Source organism: Fukomys damarensis, unplaced genomic scaffold (genome assembly GCF_012274545.1).
Source record: "Fukomys damarensis isolate Sample0158 unplaced genomic scaffold, DMR_v1.0_HiC HiC_scaffold_18, whole genome shotgun sequence".
In the NCBI taxonomy this organism is placed as follows: domain Eukaryota; kingdom Metazoa; phylum Chordata; class Mammalia; order Rodentia; family Bathyergidae; genus Fukomys; species Fukomys damarensis.
Window position 1 is genome coordinate 43,755,803 of NW_022900930.1, and position 19,492 is coordinate 43,775,294.

General features: G+C 53.4%; 1 protein-coding gene across 2 annotated transcripts; it reads left to right on the forward strand.

Annotated features, from left to right (window-relative positions):
• The first annotated feature begins 6 nt into the window (after positions 1 to 6).
• On the forward strand, positions 7 to 18,934 carry Rhobtb2 (Rho related BTB domain containing 2). 2 transcript variants are annotated; one of them, XM_010623966.1, is made up of 10 exons: positions 7 to 189; positions 4,100 to 4,301; positions 4,912 to 5,015; positions 5,498 to 5,683; positions 6,572 to 7,590; positions 7,832 to 7,950; positions 10,250 to 10,400; positions 14,111 to 14,199; positions 14,732 to 14,837; positions 16,274 to 18,934. In XM_010623966.1, the coding sequence occupies exons 2-10, from the start codon at positions 4,110 to 4,112 to the stop codon at positions 16,495 to 16,497; spliced, it is 2,190 nt and encodes a 729-aa protein (XP_010622268.1). In that variant the 5' UTR covers positions 7 to 189; positions 4,100 to 4,109; the 3' UTR covers positions 16,498 to 18,934. The 2 variants fall into 2 exon arrangements, with proteins under 2 accessions (XP_010622268.1, XP_010622277.1); XM_010623975.2 differs by lacking the exon at positions 7 to 189 and adding an exon at positions 2,658 to 2,815.
• Positions 18,935 to 19,492: the final 558 nt, after the last annotated feature.

The window sequence follows — 19,492 nt, forward strand, 5'->3', positions numbered from 1 at the left end:
TCTGCCAGAGTTTCTGAGCCATCGCGAGCCGGGCCCGGACCTGGAGCCCACAGCGGCGCGGCGAGAGAAGCTGGCGTCTTCCTAGCTTGCCCACGCGGAGTGACCCCCAGACATCTCACTAAAATGAGCGTGCTTAGCAGGAAGAGATGTGTTCCTTACACTAGCAATTACCCCGTCACATGTAGTGGTGTAAGTAAATGATTGATTTCTGTTTTGGCCTGGTTGCAAGCAGCCTCGCCCTCCCGCTGCCTCCTGCGTGTCATCTCCCGGCCTGCTTGCATCCCTTGTCTTCCCCCAGGGCTCTGGCTTCGCTGCTGGCTTTTGAGAGGGTGAGGGGCTAACCTTCCCCGTGCTGTTTCCAGGGAAAGGGCGTTGACTCGATTGCCTTGGCGTGTTGTGCCCCTCCCCCTTTCCTTTCTTCTTTTTACATTGTGTGTGCAGAACAGCGTGTGTGTGTGTGTGTGTGTGTGCGTGTGTGTGTGTGTGTGTGTGTGTTGCGGGGGGGTTGAGGTGGAAGTGTTTCTGTTTTTTAAAACAAGCGGGTGGAATTTGGGCATTTTGCTTGCGGTTGTGAAGATGTCTCTTGGAGCTCCACTCCACTGCAGTCTGTGCCACTGAGTTGTGGTAAACTACTGGTGGAAACTGCTAGCATTGTTTGTAAAAATTTCCACATCTTAGGCTTGAGAAGACTCATCCTATGTTTAGTCTTGCAGTTTTACTAACATGACCATTCAAGATTCCTCTGGGCCTTGCTGCCCATTGGATCTAACCAAAGACCCATCTCTCCACCTTCTTCAGTACTGCAAATGTCAGCGACCCCAGTGGGAGCGCCTTTATTTCCAAATTCACCCTGGCACATCTCCTCTGTTCATCCTTCCTATCCATCTTATTGATTTTTACCTTCATTTTCAGGATTTTCCTCCCTTTCACGTTTTGTAAGATGCAGGATGTGGGATTTGGTTGCCAGGAGACAAGCCAGGCTCCCAGGGAGATTCTGTTGTTTCCTTGACAACCAGACTAGGGCAGCCACAGATGAACAAGCCTCCTATCAGTTGTGGGAGGGTAAAGGGGGCCTTTTCCGAGCTCTGTGAAGAGTGTGTGTAGGGGTGTGGGGGTAGGAATGGGAGCCCTTGTGGCTTGTAGATAATCTGAGTACACCTTCAGGTCTGGCCTGGACCAGACGAGGAACTGGGAGAGTGGTTGGGCAGGAAGCTGTTTTGGGAAAGGGCCACAGTGATCATGCTGCAAGGGCCAGGGGTGCTGGGGGGATTTATGCCAGTGACTTTGGGATTATCCGGGAGAGGAGGGAATTGGGAGTTATGATACCCAGGAGAAGGAAATATTAGTTTCTGGAGACTACTTGGGAGGCTTTGCAGGAATAGGGATGAAGCAATGGGGAGAAAAAGTCTAGAGTCATTGAAGGTGAGGGTGCCAGAGGGAAAGGGAAGTTGAGAAGCTCACTGAGTAGGTTGTACCATCATGTGTCAGCAGTGGTCTAGAAAAGTAGCAATATCCAGAGTAGAAATTATATTACTGTTGGCACAGTAGCTCCAGGACAAGATTCTCATTTAAGACAGGCCTGATTAGACAAAGAGTTCTGCTGGCTTAATTGGGCCAGTCTGTATCTTAAAGAGAGATATAATTACACATATGGATATGCAATCTAGCATTATATAATACTACATTACATAAGAAGACCAATTCCTCCTTTTACCCAGGCTTTCTTGGCACAAGTTAATGGAGATCATGAGACTTTCTACCAGTTCCCTCATACCCATTTTCCAGAGGGGAAGACTGATGCCCACCAGAGTGCCATGATTTGCCTTTTCCTTGTTGGGATGGTGAAGTTCGCCAGTCAGGCAGGGACAGGGGTGGAATGGTGAAGATGATAAACATAGAAGATGTTTGGGAGGACACACTGGAGAAAGAAGTCAGAGGGGCAACTGTGGAACACATGGGGAGGGGTGTTCAGCTTGGCAGCCACCCAGCAAATCTGGTGTCTGAACTCATGGCCCGGTATAAGTCACTTTTCTACTTGTTGGTCGGCTGTCCTCTCCCTAACCCTAGAGGTAACATAACATAAGGTGTGCAGGTGTATTTTAATCATAAGGTAGTGGAGCCCAGACCAGCCCTGCCCTGTTGGTGTCTTGGTATCATCCCCACTACCAAGATGCTCCTGGGTTGAACATCTGAGCCTGGACTCCCTCCTTTCTCCTCTTCCCCACCTCTGCCTCAAGAGTTCCAGGCCTCCAGAACCTAGACCCCAGAAAGTTCTGTGGGCCGGTGGGTTTGAATTTCTATCTTACAGTGGCAGGCGCTTTCCAATTGGGATTGGATGTTTTGTTATTCATTCAAGAAGCAGAGGCCACACCCACAGGCCTCCTCCCTGAGGCTCTCAGACATCCCTGAGCTGACTGACTTGAGATCAGGACCATCAGCGTGGGCTTCCTGGTCCTGAACTCAGGAGAGAGAAGAGGGAGGAGGAAGCTAGTGATGAGAAGAGCAGTGGCCTGATGGGAAGAGGATGATGCAGATGCGGGGGGGCTGCATGGCGACTCCTTATTGTTTAAAGGTCCAGATGTTATGAAATTCCAAGGAAGAAGAGGTGAAGGAAGCCATCTCACTGAAAAGTCCTTTCTACACTTTTTGCTTAGGTTGCTGAGCTGCATCCACTCGGGCAAATCCCAGTTGCCATCGTTACTTGGGTATTTTGGTTCTGCATTCCTGCATGTTGGCATCCAGTTACAGCCCACAGGAATGGAGCTTCTCTGCTGCTGCTGGTGGCCTGGCCTGGGCTGGATGGCTCAACAGTGAGGTGCCTGTGCAGCCTTCACTCCCCTGAACTTCCAGGTCGTTCTAGCCCCCAGACAGCTGCTCCTGCACGCAGGAAGTTTGAGCAGGGGCCGACTGATGACCTTGCAGAAACTAGTTCCCTTCCCTGCCTCTCAGCCCCTCCAGGAGGGTGGATTCCTGCTGAGAGGCTGCCAGCCTAGGCCCCTTTGAGCCTCCTAGTAACAGCTTTTTAAACACTGACATGGCATTTTGACTGCAGTAAGGCCTTCTGTTTGTTCATTCAAGCCATCCCTCACTAGGGGTGAACAAGCTACCTCCTCTGTGCCCAACAGTGAAGGAAACTGAGGCAAGCATTTGCCCAAAATTCAGGCAGAAGCTGTGACCTTCTGCTTCTCCTAGCAAGCGTGTACTCTGTGGAGACAACAGAGTGAGCCTCTCCTGGGCATGTCCACTGCAGGGTCTTCCTAAGTGTGGAAAGTGCAGAGGAGGACAGCTCTCACTTTCTTTGGGACTGGGTGCAGGATACTGAGGAGGGGCAGCCCAGGTAGGGGATGAAAGGGCCTGATCAGTCGGCCAAGCATGTCAAGCTGGTCCTTAGCTGAACAAGACACATGGGCATTGTGGCAGACCCAGCGTAGGGGAGGAAAGGCCTGCAAGCTGGGCAGGTGCATCCAGAGGCCTCTGTCACCCGCAGAGGCTGGCCGAAAACCTCTCCCATCTCTATAAAGAGGTCTGAGCTTGGAGGAAGGATGTGAGCAGGCTGGGGCATGGAAATGCACCACTGGAGAGGGCCGGGGCAAAGGGAGAGGCCAGGGGAGCTGCCACCCAATGCTGATAAGTCCATTAAATTTTAAAGTGGCCCTGTCCTGGGGCATGCTGGGAAGGGGTGGGGACTTGGCCTCAACTCTGCTTTTCTCAGCTGTTTGTTCTGATGCTGTCACAGACTTGGGAGGGAGGAGGAGAGCAGAGGCTGAGTGAGTGCCCAGGCACATGCTCCTCTCTCTGGGGCATCTGGGACAGGACAGGTGCTGGGCAGGGTCCGCCTTGGGATCTCTCACAGGCCTCTTCCATCTGGAAGCCCAGCAGGAGGATGGTGGGGATCAGAGGGAGACCAGTGATCCATCTGGTGGTGTTGCCCCTCTCAGCCTGAATAGGCTCTGTTTCCTCAGGCCCCTGTGGAGCCACTGCCCCGAAAGTTGCCACCTCTCCTCCACAGGGGGGCCCCAGCTGACGAGAGCTACCTGCCTGGACCGTGGTCTTGGCTGGCATGCCAAGCCGTCCTGATTGCTCCCCTCCTGCCCTGCAGGTCTCAATTAATGGATTCTGACATGGATTATGAAAGGCCAAACGTAGAGACCATCAAGTGTGTGGTGGTGGGGGACAACGCCGTGGGCAAGACCAGGCTCATCTGTGCCCGGGCCTGCAATGCCACCCTCACGCAGTACCAGCTGCTCGCCACCCATGTGCCCACAGTGTGGGCCATCGACCAGTATCGTGTGTGCCAAGAGGTAAGGCTGCAAGACCACTCAGCGGGGGACCACACCATGCTTCTGTGGCTTCTTCCTAAGCTGTGGCTTGACGTCTCCAGGCCTCACAGGGCCCCCAAGTTGAGGGGTGGGGGCACTGAAGCATAAGGAGCTCTGGAGACAGGTTGAGGGGAGCCCACGCCTGAGGCATTGTCTTCAACCATTTGTGTTTTGAATAGTTGGGCTGGCGCCTGGCAGACTCCAGACTTGGCTGGGTACTGCGTATTGTGCAACCGAAGCCCTAAGTAAAGGGGAGTCCTCTGGGCTACAGCTTGAGAGGGTGAGAGTGGAGAGGGGAGAAGATCCATTGCCAGAAAGTACGTGATTGCAAGGAAAGCTGGGATCAAGGGTCAGATCCCAGCGATCCCCGAGCAGTCTGCCTTCTTCGGGCCTCTCCCACTTCTGCTCGGCTATGAGGCCACCCTCTTCCTGATTCACCAGAGATTTCGCTTGGATGAGTGTGTTGCCCAAGGCACACAGTAGGAGATGCCACTTTGTCACTTCATACCCCCCCCATGTTGCCATGGAGCCTCAGGGGCAAGATGGCACCTGACCCAGGAGCTGCCACCTTTGTCTCCACCCCTCCCCCCAGGTGCTGGAACGCTCCCGAGATGTGGTAGATGACGTCAGCGTCTCCCTGCGCCTCTGGGACACCTTTGGAGACCACCACAAAGATCGCCGTTTTGCTTATGGGAGGTAGGGGAGGCTGTGCTTCCTGTGGTGAGCCGTGTGAATGGGGTTTTCCTGTTTCCCCGAGGGACCAAGCAACTATGTGCACCCGAAACCGAGAGGAGAGTGGAGGAAAACAACATGGCAGATGCCTTCGGGGCAGGGCAGGATGGAGGAGTCTGAGCTCAGGGCCCAGAGGCCTGTTTGAGTCCCAGCTCTGCCACACATTAGCCTTGAGCTGATTTTTCCTTCCATGAGGTGTTAGAAATGGTAATTTTGAACTAGCAAGATAACTGTGAGGCCCTACGAGAGTCTTCAAGCTGTAAAATGCTACATAAATTAGAGGTACTATTATTATGCGTTGTGTGGGAGATCAGGGGAACAGGCTCATAAGCCAGGTTTGGTCCTCAGCACAGGGGTGGGAGTGGGCACGCATGTCCCCTCATTTCAGGTCAGGTCACTTCCCGCCAGCTTTCTCTGCCCGTGGCTTTTCTCTCTCCCACCCCCAGATCGGATGTGGTGGTTCTGTGCTTCTCCATTGCCAACCCCAATTCCCTCCACCATGTCAAGACCATGTGGTACCCAGAAATCAAGCACTTCTGCCCTCGAGCACCTGTCATCCTGGTGGGCTGCCAGCTGGACCTGCGCTATGCTGACCTGGAGGCTGTCAACAGGGCAAGGCGGCCCTTGGCTAGGTAGGGAGGCTGTGGGCTGGGGAGCCGGGTGGGCACATCACCATAGCTCCCTGCTCAGCCCTGACAGAGACCCACTGAGGCTTCCATCTTTCCTTCCATGTAGAGTGAGCTCGTAGCGCTAACAAGCATGCTTGTTCACCCCTCCGTTCATCCTACTGGGCGAGTAGTACTGTGCCTAGGCCCTATGCAGAAAGACAGAGGGCCGGTGGGATTTGCATGAAAAGATCTTCCAATTTTGTTGGAGCTGATGCAGCTGACCTTCCAGAGGTTCGGCCTCTGGATTCAACCAACCATGAATAGAAACTATTTTTTTAAAACTGCATCTGTATTGAACATATACAGATTTTTTTCTTTGTTATTATTTCCTAAACAAGGTATCGTAATAACTACATAGCATTTACATTGTATTCAGTGTCATAAATAATTCAGAGATGATTTCAAGTATAGAGGAGGATATGTACAGGTTATATTTATACTGTGACGTTTAAAATCTGGGACTTGAGGTTCCACAGGTCTTGGTATCCAGGTGGGGCCTTGGAGCCTTGGAGCCCGTCTCCCTGGAATACTGAGGGACGGCTGAGTCTGAGGTTAATATGTTCATTGCCAGAGAGGGAGGTGGCGCTATCACTGTTTAGAACGGGGGTGTGTGTTGGGGGGGGTCACTAGGGCCTGGCATAGATAGGGAACTGGGGAAGGCATGCTGGAAGATGAAGGGTTTGGAGGAGGACCTGAGCGACCTTATAGGAACTTGGCCAGGCAGAGGAGAAAGAGCAGGGTAGGAGAGGGGCCAGTGACAGATCAGGAGCAGAGTCCCTCCAGCCTGGGGAAGGATGGGCCGGCTCCCTGTACCACCAACACAAGTTTGGTTTCCCTCCTTGAACTCACCAGGCCCATCAAGCCCAATGAGATCCTTCCCCCAGAGAAGGGTCGGGAGGTGGCCAAGGAGCTGGGCATCCCCTACTATGAGACCAGCGTGGTGGCCCAGTTTGGCATCAAGGACGTCTTTGACAATGCCATCCGGGCTGCACTCATCTCCCGGCGCCACCTGCAGTTCTGGAAGTCCCACCTGCGCAATGTGCAGCGGCCTCTGCTGCAGGCGCCCTTCTTGCCCCCCAAGCCACCTCCCCCCATCATCGTGGTGCCCGATCCCCCCTCCAGCAGTGAGGAGTGCCCTGCCCACCTCCTGGAGGACCCGCTCTGTGCGGACGTCATCCTGGTGCTGCAGGAGCGGGTGCGTATCTTTGCCCACAAGATCTACCTCTCCACCTCCTCCTCCAAGTTCTACGACCTGTTCCTCATGGACCTGAGTGAGGGGGAGCTGGGAGGCCCCTCGGGGCCAGGAGGCCCTTGCCCAGAGGACCACCGGGGCCACCCCGATCAACACCACCACCATCATCACCACCACCATGGGCGGGACTTCCTGCTACGGGCAGCCAGCTTTGATGTGTGTGAGAGTGTGGATGAGGCAGGAGGCTCCGGTCCTGCTGGTCTCCGAGCCTCAACCAGTGATGGGATCCTGCGGGGCAACGGAACAGGGTACCTGCCAGGCAGGAGTCGTGTGCTGTCTTCCTGGAGCCGAGCTTTTGTCAGCATTCAGGAAGAGATGGCAGAGGATCCTCTGACCTACAAATCCCGGCTGATGGTAGTGGTGAAAATGGACAACTCCATCCAGCCGGGGCCCTTCCGGGCTGTTCTCAAGTACCTGTACACAGGGGAGCTGGGCGAGAATGAGCGTGACCTCATGCACATCGCCCACATCGCCGAGCTGCTGGAGGTCTTTGATCTGCGCATGATGGTGGCCAACATTCTCAACAACGAGGCCTTCATGAACCAGGAGATCACCAAGGCCTTTCATGTCCGCCGCACCAACCGGGTTAAGGAGTGCTTGGCCAAAGGCACCTTCTCAGGTATGGGGCACGCTTGTCTCCAGGTAGCTTTCCCAGGTCCCATTAGCATTGCAAATGAGTTTCAGCTCCTGACATTCTGGAGCCAGGGCCACTGCTCCTGGAGTGGAGAGCTTGGTTGTTCTGGTGTGCAGCTTGTGGCCTCAGAAGGAAGCTGGGTAGTCAGGGTTCCCCGTCTGCCCTTGGGGTTGATCCTCCCCGTACTCACTGTCGCTCATGTGATGCCCTTTCTCCTCCCGGACAGATGTGACCTTCATCCTGGATGACGGCACCATCAGCGCTCACAAGCCCGTGTTGATTTCCAGCTGTGACTGGATGGCCGCCATGTTTGGGGGGCCATTTGTGGAGAGTTCCACCAGGGAGGTGAGGCTGAGCATGGGAAGGGGTTGGGGAGAGAGACTGTGATGGGCCCAGGAGTCTACCATATTCCAGGAGAGGGAATTACAGTTACATTGAAACTTGATAGTGTAGGAAGGACTTTCACCCATGACTCTCACATGTAGTGTGGTATTCCCACTTTGTACGTAAGGAGGGAAGGCCCTGACAACTGGTGATCTGTGAGCAGAAAGGAGAGATTAGGACTGGAACTCAGGATGGCTGATTCCTTGGCTCTTTACATAGTACCTTGTTGCCTCCCTGAACCATGTGAGACAACTGGAAAAAAGAAAATCCCAAGCTGAATCCATCTCTGTCTTCAAAATTAGGTTTAATTACTGTTGAGCTATGGTGAGGCCAGCATGTGGAGATGCCCGCCACTGAAAAGCTGTTCTGTTACTCACAGGTCCCAAGGAAGGGAGCGTGCACACCAGGGGGGCCTCACCAGCAGCACCAGGGCCAATCAGGAGGCAGAGGGTATCTGTGGGAAAGAACAGAAGGCACAGTAGGCAGGCTTAGGGTTGGCCTGCCTGGACCATTTCTTTGGCTCTGGGGTGTTTGGAGCAGAGGAATGAAGGGATTGTGAGAAGAGGCTGGGGGTGTGGTTGGCTTTGGGTATGAAAGGTCCACTTGTAAGCAGCTTCTTTGCCACCTCCAGGAATTGACTGGGAGGAGAAGCCCCTAGGGCCACCACGCTCTAAAGTCAAAATATCAAGCTTTGAATATAAAAGAGCATGCTGAGTACAGTCCTTGCCTGGTGGTCCCAAGGAAGGGAGCGTGCACACCAGGGGGGCCTCACCAGCAGCACCAGGGCCAATCAGGAGGCAGAGGGTATCTGTGGGAAAGAACAGAAGGCACAGTAGGCAGGCTTAGGGTTGGCCTGCCTGGACCATTTCTTTGGCTCTGGGGTGTTTGGAGCAGAGGAATGAAGGGATTGTGAGAAGAGGCTGGGGGTGTGGTTGGCTTTGGGTATGAAAGGTCCACTTGTAAGCAGCTTCTTTGCCACCTCCAGGAATTGACTGGGAGGAGAAGCCCCTAGGGCCACCACGCTCTAAAGTCAAAATATCAAAGCTTTGAATATAAAAGAGCATGCTGAGTACAGTCACCTTGCCTGGCCAGCTCACCTCTTTCTGTTTCCTATGCTACCACTTCCTCAGACCCCTAGACCAGAAGCTCAGAGCTTGATGGGTTTATCACTGTGTGCTTAGATAAGTTCTTTCTTTTCCATCCTCCCAGCCAAGCAGAGTATCCCAAGCCACAGCCCTTGGAATTCTCCACCATCTCTGAGTCCTAGAACATTAATTGCCCACCACCATTCCTTGTAGTTAAGGTTCTACTTTGCTCAGATGAGGGAAGTTCTGATGTCCCCTTGAAGTTTTCCCCACTGGTCTGTGATTGCTTTCGAGTCCAGGGACTAGGTCTTTGGCTTCTGCCAAGCACCTGTCTGTTAGTGAAGTATCACCAAATACTTGAATGAAAAGCCGAGCCAAGAGCAATGCAGTATCATTTCCCGATATCCAGAACATGACCTTCCTGAGATTTCTGGGAAGCAAGTACTCAGGGAAATCTAAGTGGAAGGCTTGAAGTGTGGGGTGGTTTCTGATGGTGAGAACAGGATTTGGATTTACCAAGGGCAGGACCAGGATTCTCTGCAACCTTGGGGACCTGCCTTCCCTGGACTCTTCTCAGTACCAGCGATACCAGCTTTACAGCTCTGGCCAGGGGCCGGGGATTTAGCTCAGTGGTTCTGTCACCTGCCTTGAAAGCACAAGGACCTGAGTTCAACCCCCCCCCAAAAAAAAGCAGTGCACTGTAAAGCTCTGGCCAACTCCCAGCACGCCCAGAGAGACTCACATCTGATGAGAAAGCAGTTTTGGTTGCAGCAGTGCTGCACAGAGATCCCGGAGGCCCAGAGCAGCAGCTTTGAGCAGCCGGAGAGAAGCCAGCTGGCATTCCCTTTGCTCATTCTGTGTCCCACTCTGACTGCTCCCTGCAGGCGTCGGGGCAGAGTGCGGGGTCGGGGAGCAGGCGATGGAAATGGCTCCTTAAACACCTGAAAGCCAGAACGGCTTTAGGATACCTTGGAGAATCTATGTCTCTTTATAAGATCCTTATGCCTTGTTTGTGCGTGCTGTCCACCAACTAAGGCTCGGCACCAGTCATCACTTTGGAGCTTAGGCCTTTGGGGGTCTCCTGAGCAGGTACAAGCCCAGCACAGCTCCTAGGACTGCGGTCCTCCTTCCCTAAGCTGGGCCTCGTGCCTTCTGCCCTGCTTCTCCCCGCCCAGGTGGTGTTCCCCTACACGAGCAAGAGCTGCATGAGGGCGGTGCTGGAGTACCTCTACACGGGCATGTTCACCTCCAGCCCCGACCTGGACGACATGAAGCTTATCATCTTGGCCAACCGCCTCTGCCTGCCGCACTTGGTTGCCCTCACAGGTAACCAGCTGGGGAGCCCAGGGACTTCCTGGGGGAGTGATTATGTGTCAGTGGTCCCCCTCTCTCCTGGGAGCAGGCTGTGCCCCAAGGGAGAAAGCACTTCTAGAGTGAAATTGGCTGGTGTGTGTGTGATTTTGTGGGTGAGGATATAGATGAGGACTGTGTTTGAGGGGTGCACTGAGAGGCTCTCCACAGGTCATCTCGCCCAGCAAAGTGATCCCTGGCAGGTGACGGTACATCCACCCAGGCAGGCTCGCGATGTCCACAGAGACGAGAACACCATTCTGTGTTTCTAACCTGTGATTCTTCTCCTTGCCTGCTTCACCCTTCCCTTTCCTTTTCTGTTTTCTCTACCTTTGACTTGACCTTCCCTTCTTCCAGAAAGGACTGTGAGAGCTTCAGGCACTGGGATGCCCTCGGGGTGGGGAAAAAACTGGGCAGCAGGGCGACCCAGGCTGGTCCAAGGGTCTGAGGAAAAGAAATGGTGTCCTTCAGGTGAAAAGACTCAGGCTGGAGACCCAGGCAGCCAGACGGTCATGTTGATGTTGGAACTGGCAATTGTGTTGTTGTTGGTATTGCTACCAGTGCTGGTGTTGAGGTCAAGGTTAATATTTCTGGCCAAGCTGGAGTGGGGGGAGGCAGAGAGAAAATATGGAGTTGGGGTTCAGGTAAGGACCGAGTGTCAGAATTGCTAGGGCCCTGGGCAGAAGACCAAGACTGGGGTAAAGACATGAGGGAAAACAGCAATCTCATGATGATAAAGGAATTGTAAGGCAGAGCATGGTCACAGTAAGAAGGCAGAAATCATTGATCAGAACCAAAAAACTAAGAGATGAACTGCAGTGGGAGCCCAGGGTCGCCAGCTAGGGACAAAAAGGACTTTAGGGCAGGGAGTAAGAGAGGAATCTCAAGATTACAGCTCTTAACAGTTTTGCCTAAGAAAAATGGTGTAGTCACCCCAGAGATGGAGTGATTTTACTTTTAAAGAGAATATCGGAAAATGATCCCAAAGAAAAATAAAATATATGAAGATATTTCTCTAAATGTTTATTTCATCAGGCAGGCAGTTAGAACCTAGTCAAAGAAATACCCTTGGTTAAGCCCACATAGGTGGTTTTCACATGGTAGCCTCTCAGTAATACTGGAGTCTAGAGAGTGGCTCTGTGGTAGGGCGCTTGCCTAGCATGTGAGAGCCCCTTGAGCTCCGTCCCCAGTATTCCGAAAAATTCTTTCATTCATTCATTCAGTTTAAAAAGAAAAAGGAAATGATACTGTGTATATTTTCTCTGGAAATGGTACACTCACACTAGCAAGTGTATACAGAAATGCAGGAATGGACTTTGTAAAGGATCCTTGGGGAATGCTGGGTACTTCCTGTAACTCACGAACTTTTAAATTTTGTGAGATATTACTTCCCAGGAAGTTATTCATTCAGACCTAAAACTTGTTTGTTGTTAAGTATAAATACAAATCCAGAAAACTCCATGAAACATGCTCAGCTTAGTGAATTATTATGAAGCAAAATGTTTTTTTCAATCACAAGGCATGTCAGGAGCCAGAAGTTAACTGGCCACACCGGAAGTCTCCCCCACCCTTCCGTATATCAGAGCCCTCTCTTCCTCCCGGAAGGACCCACACTGCTCCGTCCTCTGTTGTTATTGCACTACCTATCAGCTCACTTTCTTACCCTCCCTTATTGCTTTATCATCCAACTGTGCAACCTTAAACACTCACAGAATGGTTTTGCTTTATATATACCTTTCAGGTTTCTTGTAATCTATGGATACCTTGTCCAATAAAAAAAGTTTTCTCCCTGAAATTTATTTGTTGAAACAAAAACCAAACACTCTTCCTGTAGTTTTCTATGATCTAGATTTTTGCCGATTGCATTTTTATAGTGTAGTTGAATATAGTAAGCTGGCAATTGGATCTAGAGGCTGGATCAGAAGCACAGTGTCTTTTGAGACAGCATCTTGCTATTTAGTCCAGACTGGCATTGGACTCACTGTGTAGCCTAGGCTGGCCTTCAACTTGGAGTAATCCCCCTGCCTCAGCCTACAGAGTGCTGGGATTGTAGGCATGTGTCACCGTGCCTTATTAATTTTTTATAAGACTGCTTCATAGGTTATTTCTTTCTTCATCAAGGGGCATAGATTGTCTGTTTTCCTCTCTTTTTGTTGTATTGATAGACATTGAGTGTCATTGTGTGGATCCATCAACTTATTAAGCTGTTACAAAATGGTAATATTCCAATTCAGAGCCACCCCTTCTTCATTAACTTGAACTCTATGCTTTGAGCACACTTGATGGGTTTCAATTAGGTACAGTTATCCTTTTGGAGGTTCAAACATTGTACCTTGAGGCAATAGGAGTCTCTGTGTTGGCTCCAGAGTCTTCAGGCTCCCTTCCTGCCTGACAGGATGAGATGGTCTAGGTTTCTCTTGTACACTTCATGCTTTAAAATGGGGGTGTCCAACCTTTTGGATTATCTGGGCCACACTGAGAAATTATCTTGTACCACATACAAAAGATAAGATGTGGTTAACGTATGTAAGTGACAAACTTCTCTTATTTTCTGTATTTTATTATAACCTTTAGAAAAGAATATAATCTCTCCATTTTACTCACCAAGTAGCATGAGCATGACTAACATCAGACACGCCAGGTTTCAATGCCACTGTGGCAGCTGCAGGAGGCAGGGGTAGTACCATGCCATGCCCTTCGCTACCTGGCCTTCTCTTGGTGCCCACACAACCCATGCCAGGGCAGCATGCCCTCCAGTTGTGAACATATCACAGGGCAGTGTTAACATCTATGATCTCATGGGGCTGCATTACTAGGTGTTCAGGGCCATGTGTGGCCCTCGAATTCCAAACACCGAGCACACCTTGGAATCGGCCATTTCTCTGAGAACTTCTGGCTTCTTGTGACTGGAAAGGGACACAGGCCTTCTGTGCACTAGAAATACTCATTGCTACTGGGCTGTTTATTGTTCCCGGGTCTTTCCTGTGGGCAGAGTTGAAAAATAGGTTTGTCTCTTTATTTTTTATTTTTTTTATTTTTTGGTACCAGGGATTAAATTCGGGTCCTTGCACTTGCAAGGCAGGCCACCGAACCGCTGAGCTAAATCCCCAGCTGGTTTGTCTCTTTAAAGATAAAACCCCTCATGAGATTCTAGTACTGACACTTCTAATTAAGAATTCATGACTAAGGGTGTTTTCTTTCTCAATATAAATTTTTTTTTAATATAAATGTTTTAAAGTAAAGTACAAGGTTTATGTGCATTTTGTCACAAAGTTTAAATGAACACAGCTGGGTTTAACTCCCAATTCTAACTCGCAGTTCTCGGCCTTTTGTTTTGTTTTGTTTTCAGTGAACACGAGGCTTCATGCCTCTCCCATCTTTGTCTGTGGCTGATTCTCTTGGGGACTTCTGACCCGATGTATACTAGGCTGTGGGGGGGACATACGTACTCGGAAAATCCTTCACATTTCACCCACGTCCCCACCTCATAAGGTCCTGCTTCCTCCCCTCTGCCTTCGTCCCATCCCCAACGCTGCGAGCACACCCAAGTCACCTGTGGCCTTTCTTGGCCTACTGGGTCTGCCCCCGCTGCCCCATCTCTCCACCCCACAGGGAGCCCCTCTGCGGGTGTGGGTAGCTCAGGTCCGTGTGGTTCTTCTGCTGATTGCTGGCTGTGTGTGTCACAGAGCAGTACACGGTGACTGGGCTGATGGAGGCAACCCAGATGATGGTGGACATCGACGGGGACGTCCTCGTGTTCCTAGAGCTGGCTCAGGTATCATGGAGAGAGAGGCTCTGGGGCGTTGTCACTGCAGGCTCTGTCTGCTGCCCACTGGCTGTGAGTCGGGGACTGGGCAGTGGTGGGCAGGAGGGGAGCCATCTCCCGGTGCAGAAAGTGAGTCCCTGAAGGCCAGTGTGTGGCACAGGGCACGGCTGGGGACACTGCTAGGAAGGCTGGCACCCTGCGCCTTGATGCCTGCATCTTCCTGCTGGAGAGCCTGAAGTCATGTGGGGGAAGACTAAAGAGGGCGGATGCCGTAGGTGGCCACCCTTAGGACCACCGATGTCATAAGTGTGACCCCCTGGGCGGTGCTGAAGCGAGGTGACGGCTTTGTGGCGGTGCCCAGGAGCCTGAGTCAAGCACGGTCCTGCACAGCCCTGGGCAGGCTCAGCTCTGGGGCTGCACTGTGTGACTGCAGGGCTCTGCCCACACCTCACCAGCACTGCAGCTCTGGGGACAACCACGTCTGCGCAGTGCCGCCCCACCTGGGGCTCTCGGGACAGATGCGCTTCTGTTCTGTCCCCAGTTCCACTGTGCGTACCAGTTGGCTGACTGGTGTCTCCACCATATCTGCACCAACTACAACAACGTGTGCCGCAAGTTCCCCCGAGACATGAAGGCCATGTCCCCAGGTGAGGATCTGGGTCTGGGGCCAGCCCGGCAGCACCTGCGGCTCCCACCTTGGGCTGAAGAGGCCTCTGTGGGGGGACTCAGCTGGGACTTCACCCAGGGAACAATGATTCTTGGGCCTCTCCTGGCCTTGGGGGGTAAGGGGCCCGGGGGTACCCCAGAGAAAGTGCTGTCTGTAGGGCTGGGGACCCTGGGCAGCTCACTCTACCTCTCTGGGCTCATTTCTCAGAGGGCAGTGATGAGAGCTGGTAGTTTTCAGACTCCTGGACAGGGCTCTGCAGTGAGAAATATGCTCAGTGCTGCGATCCAGCACACATACGGAAAGGCATATGTCCTTTAAAATGCTGCTCACGACCCGGTACGCTGGTTTCCCACAGCCGAGCCCGCTCAGGTCTGAGTACCCTCTGCAGGTCCTGAGTCCAACACAAGCTGCAGGGGCTGCAGGGAGAGGTGTCGCCAGCCTCCCCGAAGGGTCTGCCACTCTGTCCTCACAGGGCTCCGTGTCTGCTCTGATCACTTCCGGCTGCAGGTGGCTGCCGCACCGTCCCTGTTCTCCCAGCCCTGTGCGTTCCTCCTTTCCACGAGTTACAGCCCTTGCAGCGTGTTCCTCCGAAAGCCCAGGTCCGATGGTATCACGCCCTGGTCCACGCCTTCTTCCCTGTCTCGCACATGGGTCCTGCTGCGGCGCTGCCTCCCCATTCCTCAGCGCCCGGGCTCTGGCCAGCAGCAACCTCATTCTCATCCCGGAGCCTGGTGGAGCCCTTTCCCCATCTCCCTGCTTCTTGGTCTCAGCCTGTTTCATTCCCAGCACAGGGTCCCTTACTCTTTGTTTTGAAACAGTGTCTTGCTATGTAGCTGAGGGTGTTCTTGAACTCACGGTACATCCCAGGCTGGCTTTGAACTCACAGCGATCCTCCTGCCTCAGCCACTCAAGTGCTGGGGTTACAGGCGTGCGCCTCCATACTCCACTCAATTTACATTTTTTGAGTGACCATGGTTGCAAGTATGCATTCTGCAAAAAGTATACCTGGAGTTGGAAATAGGATCCGACCCTGACAGACTTCTCCAGGGAGGGTTTGAGTTGGCTCCATATAGAAACACCTGCAAAGCGTGGTTTCTGGGGCGGCCACAAAGGTCCGGTCCTCCGCGTGATGGCGCCAGGCAGCGGCAGCTACTGAGCCCCCACCGACACTGCCCGGTGCTGTGCTGCTAAGCGAAGGGTGCCTGGTGGGCCGGGTGGATCCAGTGCCTCGTCTCCGGGTGATGTCTCACAGGACGGGCTATTGGGGGGCATCACAGGCTGTGCTGTCTTCTCTGACACCCGGAAGGAAGCCCTGCTCCCTTCGTGTCCTGGACCTGGCTCTCAGGGTGCCGCGGGACCCGTGCTCTCCCATCCCCTCGCCCTCCTCCTAACCAGTCCCCGTGCCTTCCGCTTCAGAAAACCAGGAGTACTTCGAGAAGCACCGCTGGCCACCCGTGTGGTACCTGAAGGAGGAGGACCACTACCAGCGTGCGCGCAAGGAGCGCGAGAAGGAGGACTACCTGCACCTGAAGCGGCAGCCCAAGCGGCGCTGGCTCTTCTGGAACAGCCCCTCCTCCCCGTCCTCCTCGGCGGCCAACTCCGCGTCCCCGTCCTCCTCCTCCTCCTCGGCCGTGGTCTGAGATGCTGCCACCCTCCTCTGACCCTGCCGCTGCCGCCCCGTTTGTCCTGTCCCTGCGCTCTTCAGCATCGCCCTCCACCCAGCGAGGACGAGGGGACCCACCTGCCAGGACCCCAAGGGCAGAGCTGTTGTCACCAGCCAGCGCGGCTTAGGAGCTGCCCTTCCTCAGAACGGGGTCACCCATGGGGCTGGGAGGCGGAGGGGAAAGGGCTCTGGCATTTCCTCTCTGGCCTCGAGAACCCTCCAGTCGGAGGGAAACACCTTCCAGCAGGAGGCCCTGTCTGTGTGTCTGTCCCTGCTCAGGCCAGGGAGGCAGCGCCTCTCCCAGAGAGCAGCGAGGGTCCCACCTCAGCTGGCCGTGTCTTTCCATCTGTGGACCTGAGGTGGCAAATGTTTCGTGGGCATTTCTACATAGAGCACACTCAGCTCCTCACTGCAGAAGTCAGGGGAGAAATTAAGCTTTCAAAGCCGGACTCAAGATGTCTTCGTCCTGGGATGCAGCTGCAAGAGACCACACGTGTAAAGGTTCTTGTCCTGCCGGTGCCCCCTCAGGGCCATGGGCAAAGCAGGCCTGCTGGCAGGTGGCTAAGGTGGTCGAGTTCCAGGCCCTGAGGCAGGACCTCCTGGTGCAATGAGAAACTTCTCTTCCCCCTCCTGTCTGCCTCCCATTTGGAGATGGAGCCGAAGGAAGCAGCTGCAATAGGGAAGGAAGAAAGGGTGGAGCTTGTGCAAAGCAATCCCTGGCTCCTCTGGGGCCCTGTCCCTGTCCCTGAGTAGCACTGCTTTTTATGGGGTGGGGCAGAATTAGCCAAAAAGAGCCCCAACAGCAAAGGAATGAAAACCAAACTCAAAAGAAGATCACCACCAACAGAAACACTATCTCCCCAAAGAATGAAGATCAGAAAAAGACCCTGTAGAGATCACACTTTTCTAATCCCAAACCTAAGCCCTCAGGGTAAGGGGACAGGGTTCGGTCACACCATAACCCTGACCCCTGTAGGAAAGGACCTGTCTCCTTCTGAGGATGCCCTGGCTCCAGGCCTCCAGCTCACCGGGGCAAGCTGTGGGGTTAGAGGGGAGGGCTGTGACCTAAGGGCTCGAGCAGCACTGGACTCTCCTCTGCCCAGTTTGAAGGTGCCGGCTGTGACGGTGACCTAGCAGGACGTTCACACGGATGCAGTGGGTGGGGAGCAGGGGGCAGATGTCAGGGGAAAGGACAGCAGAACAGGAGTCTCCTGTAATGAAGGATCAAGGACAGGACCTCATCTGGTCCTGGTTTAGGATATAGGGAAGGGGAAAAGAAGAGATTGAACAGGACAAGTCCAGAGAGGGTGAGCCTGGAGGATTCAAACAATGGCTTTGCCCATGGAGCAAAAGCTGGGCCTCAGCTGACCTTTTCCCCATTTCCTAATCCTGATCCATACTTCACCACCCTTCCCCCTTCTTACACCTCTAGGATGGGCTCCTGCTGAAGAGGGCACAGTCAGGAGGCAGTGGGCATGGTCTCAGAGCCCTGACAAAATGCTTTAGGGAGAGGGACAGCTAGGTACCAGGGATGGCCTGGTTAGGTCTAGGATGGGCCACCCAGATGCAAGGTGACTCTGCAATGAATGTGTGGTGTCAGCACTTGGAGCTGTGAGGTTGTGCTGGAGGTCAAACAGGGCTAGATTTGGGGTGAACCCATTTTCTGGGCTGGGAGCTTTCAAGTCCTCCAGGTTGGCTGGCTGGGAAACCAGTCCCATGCTGTCCTCTGCTGGCTGGTTAGACTTCCTGCAGCTGGGCTCTGCCCTTGGCTTCCAAGGCAAGGCTGAGCCACCGCCTTTGAGAAGGGAGTATCCAGGAGACCAGGGCAACTCCTTCCCTCCAGGAAGGGGACAGAGTTGAAGGCACACATGGACTTCCCAGGAACTGTGGGTCTGAGAGAGCAAGGGTAATTGGTCTCCCAGGAGCCTGCAGGGCTCAGTACCTGGGGCTACTGAGGATGGACAGGCTGGAGGGGACAGAAGGGAGCCCACAGAACAGTGCCACAGGATCCCTGCACCCCAGGCCCACACACTCCTCAGGGACCCACCGCCCTTCCCCACAGCTCTGGCAGAGCCAGTCTGCACCCCAGAGAAACCACCCCACGAGGCTGTGGGGGAGCCAGGCTGGAGAGGGACAGGGAGGAGGTGTGAGTTCCAGTCCCCTTGGGACTGGTGCTTTGGATGCCAGAGGCAGAAGCAGAAAGAATGCCATGTAGGACAAGCCCCGGGCATAAGGCGGAGGAGGGCAAGGGGTGGATCACACAGCAAGAACACACTCCCCGGACTCCTCACACTCCGAGCTGTTTCTGAGGCTGGGAGGACGGGGCCAAAAAACAGAAACCCACACCTCTTTTTATATAAATTTCATATTTAATTTGGTCATAAATTCATAATACATACGTATTTTGTACCTAACTATTTTGTGTTATTTAATATCGCCAATGTATTCTGATAGAAGCACAGGAGACAGACACACACAGCATCTGTCCGCTCCTGATGGCACGCCGGTCACAAGGGAAGAACTATGTCCATGCTCTCAGGATGCTTCATTGGAAGGATACGCCCATCCCACCCTGACGATGGGCTGGGGATTTGTCTTAGTAGCACCTCGCTTGCCTCTCAAGGGAAAGGTCCTGAGTTCAACCCCCAATACCAGCATAAACACTGACAAGATGGGATGAGAGGTTAAAAGGGGATGAGAGCCTAAGGTTAGCTCCCCTGAGATGAGACCAGCATCTCAAGGAGTAGCAGAGGGCCTGCCGGCAGGGATGCCCAACCACTACCAGGAACGTGGGGGAGAGACAGACATGCTCCGTGGGCAGTTCATCCTGAGTGTGTCAGTAGCTGTGGTCGAGTCAGCCAGCTGTGGATCAAAACACATAAATGCCTGGAGGTGGGAAAGGAAATAGACTACAGACCCTGGCACCTGCCACCTCCATGAAATTGTCCTGCCGTGACTGGGATGCTGTGGAG